Source organism: Ostrinia furnacalis, unplaced genomic scaffold, assembly GCF_004193835.3.
Source record: "Ostrinia furnacalis isolate ACB-3 unplaced genomic scaffold, ASM419383v2 OfSCF0631, whole genome shotgun sequence".
Classification (NCBI taxonomy): Eukaryota; Metazoa; Arthropoda; class Insecta; order Lepidoptera; family Crambidae; genus Ostrinia; species Ostrinia furnacalis.
Window position 1 is genome coordinate 440,774 of NW_021130870.1, and position 6,000 is coordinate 446,773.

The 6,000-nt window shown below is 36.9% G+C and overlaps 1 protein-coding gene across 1 annotated transcript in view; it reads left to right on the plus strand.

Annotated features, from left to right (window-relative positions):
* The window catches only part of 5-HT2A (5-hydroxytryptamine receptor 2A), a 58,613-nt gene extending 53,776 nt beyond the window's left edge, over positions 1-4,837 (plus strand). The window contains exons 8-9 of the mRNA XM_028323274.1: positions 702-828; positions 4,465-4,837. Of these exons, the coding sequence (XP_028179075.1) occupies positions 702-828; positions 4,465-4,657 (320 nt within the window). The 3' untranslated portion in view covers positions 4,658-4,837. The remainder of the gene's footprint in view (positions 1-701; positions 829-4,464) is intronic.
* Positions 4,838-6,000: the final 1,163 nt, after the last annotated feature.

Below are 6,000 nucleotides of genomic sequence, written 5' to 3' on the forward strand. Positions count from 1 at the left end.
TGGCTACGAAAATGGGATATGGAATTTCGTTTTCATTGGGTTTCACACCAATTTTAAATCTTTCATTGGGTGGATACCCAAAGCGTTTGACAGTTGTCCTACATTTAGGACAATCTAGTGGTTCTGAATAACTTAAAGAATTAAGTACAAATATTAACCCCCGTGGTAAGCTAAATATGGTTGTAATACGTGTAGTTCACCACAATAGTCCAGCGGTGGAGGTGTTTAGACCCGCGTGTCTCGGATCTCGATTCCGCCAGTCCAACTCCAACGCCATTGGGCTATTTGACGTTTATCTATACTCTATACTAATATTATAAATGCGAAAGTAACTGTCTGTCTGTCGGTCTGTCTGTCTGTCTGTCTCGCTTTCACGCCTAAACCACTGAACCGATTTTGATGAAATTTGGCATAGAGATAGTTTGAATCCCGGGAAAGGACATAGGATAGTTTTTATCCCGGTTTTTGAAACAGGGACGCGCGCGATAAAGTTTTTCTGTGACAGACAAAATTCCACGCGGGCGAAACCGCGGGCGGAAAGCTAGTTTAAAATAACGTTTGTATATCATCATCATCATCAACAGCCCTTTACAGTCCACTGCTGGACTATGAGCCTCCTCCACTATTAGTGGAGGGTTTTGCCATAATCTCCACGCGTGGTTTGTATATAAGTAACTAAAATTTTATACCTTTGTCAACAGAACACGTAGTGGATATCTGCCTGTGGCTGGGCTACGTGTCGTCTACCATCAACCCCATCATCTATACTGTGTTCAACCGAACCTTCAGAGGAGCTTTTCTCAGGCTGCTGCGGTGTCATTGTCATAGGTAACGATCTAATATTAATCTAATATTTTTTCTATGTACTATCGACAGCACATCCAATAATCTGTACTTCTATAAGTACTTATAGTTTAAGCCGAAGAGTTTGTTAATCTCAGGAACTACTGCTTTGATAGCGGTCACAGCTAGTACGTTTCTATCGCAAAATCGCACCTATTCAATTGCAACCATTTAGCTTGATATTTTGACGACTGTACTTCATACAAGCTGTATCTCGTTGTTATAAGTCAGTATTGTTTCGCACTTGTGGCAAGAAAGTTAATAGTTGTGTCGTATAAGTAGAGTATCATATTCCGAATACAACCATAACGAGAACGACATTTATTTGTGCTCCGGATACATCTATTTTTTTACTAGAGACCTAAATGTGATTAAGTTCTTGCACGTATTTACTTACACCCTGTATTTAAAGCGGGCTCTTTCTAATTTTATTTCGTTCCTCACTCGTTCTGTTACAAATTAGATCACTTATGGGATAATTGCTATAATTTGAGAACTGTGATAAAGAAAATTGGATGAAACGCGCCGAAGAGGCGACAGTTAATTCTCGCTCGCTCTTAAGGCTATTAACGACTCAGGTGCATTTTCCTAGCATTATACAGGGTGTATAAAATGGCACAGATATTATGAGAGAAATAGGTTATGTAATTTTGTAAGTATTATAAGTTGTGGTAATTTACATTTGAAGCTATGGCAATAATATTCACTATAGGATATTGATTTAACTCGGTTTAGGATTCATTAAAAAATTTCAATCAAATAAAGCTTGCTCTTAGACCTAGGCGACTTAGGTGTGCATTTTCTAGACTAGATAATGCAATTCTTAGGCCGAGTTGCACCATCTTCGGTTAACTTAGACAAACGTCAAAAATCTGTCAAACTCTATACAAAAAGCACCGGTTATCGTTATTAGTTACCGTTAAAGTTAGGTGGTGCAACTCAGCCTAAGAGTAATCTAATAATAATAAACATTTTATGATCTGTGTGGAAAGTAATTAATTAAAATAAGATACGTAACTTCGAACAAACACCCTGTATAACTATTATTAACGCGAAGTGTTGTGGTTTATTGTCACCTTAATTAAATATTCTTGGTATGGAATGGAGAAGATTGCGTTATTTGCTAGAATGAACTCTTATGCAGATGAGTTTCATACTTGAAGAATATACAGGTCGGTTATGAAATTATATGATATAGTGATTTGATACAACATATAACGCCTGTATTCACAAACATTACTATGAGGTCTCACAGTGCGCGTGGTCGCACAGGGACGAACCAATCACAGAGCTCTATGCAACGCTGTGCGGTCGATTTGCCGCTTCACTTAAGCAAGCATCGTTTGTGAATACGGTCGTTAGTCGTGTACAATAAAATACTCGCAAATTATTTATCGGATCGGATTCGCATCGTATAGTATCAGTGTTATGGTCTCCGTCAATCTTTGGACTATTGTGATGAATCAATCCTAACTAAAGTCCGATTTTTAATTCGACGGAATTCTGACAGCTGTCATTTTTTGACAATTCAGATGTAATAAGCCTTTTTTGCATTGAATTATTAATAAATAATATGAAATGAAATTTCATCAAGTACAACTTACAAGAATGAACTATTGTTTGTTTTGTGAATTCAATGTATACTAATTATTATGTACATTTTAGAGATTAAATAGAAAAAAACGTGTTTTTAACACAGTAAAACAACATAATTATCATAAACGAAAATATGTATTGATCATCAATCATCATTATAATCAACTTGGATTATAAAATTGGCATCTTGTTAAATTTTTTATTTTATGAAGCTAAGATTTTATTAACAAAATGATTTTCATAAAAAAGGTTTGTAACCCATGGATTATTGGCCAGGGAGTCCAGTAATAGAAAAATAATTTCCCAATTTTTTTTTGTAACTTCAAAAATATGATAATAAAAATTCAAATAACCATTTTCAAATGATCAGTACATTTTTAAGCCTTAGTTTTTCAAGTGAAACCTTAAATTCAAGAAAGGGTTATTTTTTAATTTGTGAAAATGCTCTCCATTCTTAGTGGGAATATTGGTAACACTTCTGAAATGTCAAAATTCCGTCTAATTAAAAATCTGAGTAAAGGCTAGCTACCTAATTAAGCTTAGCTGATGGGGTTAACTTAGCAACTAACGCCCGTATTCACAAACAATACTATCAGGTCTCACAGTGTGCGTGGACGCACAGGGTGACTTATGAACCAATTACAGAGCTCTATTCAATGCTGTGCGTTCGATTTGCTGCTTCACTTAAGCAAGCATCGTTTGTGAATACGGACGTAAGTGTTCGGTAAGCGAAAGTGCCCGGAAAGCTGTAGTCCGCGAGGAATGTCGCCGTATTGCGAGGAACATCACTCACCGTGATTCACAATGATGACCACGACCACTCTGACAAGAGTTTACCGACTGAGAAGAAGAGAAGAATTTTTTTTTTCAAAATTTTATTCTACCCTTTTGTCGACGTGATTAATATATATACCTCTACAAAATTACAGCTCCCTAGTGCCAACGGTTTCCAATCAAAAGACAGACAGACATATTGAAACTATTAGGGTTCCTTGTCAGGACTACGGAACCCTAAAAAGGGGTTAGCGGGAATATTATATTGTGCACTACAAAGTACAAAAATATATATTTTTTAAGTTTTATCAACTTATTATTATTCTGTGGTTTTATGAAGTCACACCACGGGCTAAGTTAAATATTAAAATTCAAGGTCCAAGGGCAAAGCTTAACCTTTGGGACTAAGCCAACTGAATCAATTGAGACTCTTGCTATCATGGAAAATGAAAGTTTTGGCGACATAGCGTTTTGCATTTTTACTAAAATAAAACAATTAGTTATTTGCAATTATTTGTAGTATTTTAGATTCTACCTGTGTGATTTGATATGGTAAAAGTAAATATTTGAAATACACACTTCAAACTTTTCTTGAGTATTGTACCTAGTAAGGTAAAAGCTAGCTACTTTAGAAACTTACTTAAATAAATCAACGTGATGAAGTTACATAGAGACGAGAATGTAAAAAGGATATTTTTTTCCAAATTGTTGAAAAAGGAGCAACGCTCTTAGGTATAGTTAAAGGTCAATAAACTCCAGCATAAACTAGTTCACGTATAAACTTCAACCAAAGGTATTTCAGTATTTTCATTTTCAATGCACCTACGTCCGTCCGTTGAGGATATGAGCTTCCGGCATAGAACATCAGGCCTCCACAACCTGTCTGGCCAGGATGGGGGTGTAGGTCGATATACCTTTGGTAAATTAGAGAAGGCAGCCACGTATCTATATTTTTTTCTGACCGGGGCTAGTTTTTTAATATGGCGCTATGTGTTACAGATGCCTAAAAAAGCTTCACGCGCTCACTGACTGATTTTCATGTGTGACTGATTTTTCTCTAGGATGTGTTCTAAAAACCAACATACCCTTATTTCGATTTGGCGTCCCCCTTAGACGGTCGCCCAGGGGAGGCACCCCGGCTTGCCCACCCCTTAGATCTGTGCCTGCAGAGAAACTTACTGCAACTGTAGAAAATACTTCCCTATCCTTCTGTAACTGTACAAAATACTTAAATAATTCTATTTTTTTCAGACGCGGCAGGTGTACAAGGTACAGATCAGTTAACTCCACGCGTGGGGCGTCTCAACTCTGTGCCAGGTCGGCTCTACCCCTCGCTATATCCTTAAGACCTTCAGCGATGCCAACGACATCTCCTAATACCCAGGATTCCACAGAAACTGTCCTGATGGAGACGGCTCTTGGCGACTACAATGTTCGATATTAAAGTGTTCTACTTAATAGTTTTATAACTGTGGAAGGACATACATACATCAGGATTTGGTACAGTATTATGTTTAACTTTGTGATTAGTTTTTTCAAGGGCACAATAATTAGTTTTACTGTAGATAATGTCTATTTCTGAAGACATTGTTTCATGTATGACATCGTTATTTAAGTGTTTACTTAATAACTCTTTATCATGAGTTGAGCACTCCTTTATTTGACATCAAATTAAATACCGTGTGTCATTTTCAAATAAGGGAGTTTAGACATTATTTATTCTGTTCGATGTACTTTGGAAAATGATGTCAAGCGAAATTATCTCAAATTGTACTCGTATTTGGTTATTGATATACATCAGTATGCATATCTTGTAGGGTAGAGACACCATCCTTTTTATTCGATAGATAAAATAATTTTAAAGTTTCAATCACACACTGCTTGTGTTACATTCCCGTGCCCGATGGCAATGGCGATCAGTGGAAATACTGATTTCCACTGATCGCCATCGCCATCGCGCACGCATTATAAGTCCTGTGTTCCTTCCTACCCCAAACCACGTCATTNTCGTCATTTATACATATTCAAAGCAATGTTTTGCCTTGAAAATGTTAGAACTAGCTGATCAATCATGTTTAATTTTAATGTGATTTCGTGTATGTATGAATGTGTTAAGGTAGAATAAACATTATTTTCCAATAATTGTTTTCATTTTTTACCTAATAAGGTCTATGTTCAGCACATCAATCGTGCTGTTTTAATTTTTATAGTATCATCTAAAGATGCCAATGGGGCAGCAAGATTCTGGAAGCCACACGTACCGAAAAGCGCAGCATAGGACATCCACCCGCAAAGTGGATCGACTACCTCATAAAAGTAGTAGGAAGGCGCTGGATTCAGGCCGCTACCCACTTGTCAATATGTAAGCTTAATCATTGAGGGAGACTTATGTTCAGTGGATGTCCTATGGCTGAATAATTGATGATCAGACTCATGTCTGATGATGATGAAGTCAACAGAATGCAATTTACCCTTCGAACCTCGTATCCAGTTGGCATCACGAGCACAGTTCCGCATGGTGTAAGTATAAGAAGTCCTCGAAAAGTAGCGTTAAGCAGCTTAAACTTGGCCAGTGGATTACCCTTCGTAATTTTTATGAAAATATCAAATTATAGACAGCGTGTTTGATACCAATTTTATGAGTCATAAAATGGACGTAAAATTAGACGCCGGTTGCAAATTCTTATAACGTGGAATCGAAAGCACTGCAATGCGCCTGTATTTGGCACTTGGCTTGCACGTCTTGCCTATACTGAAAGATAATTTAAAATGTATGCTTGTCGCATA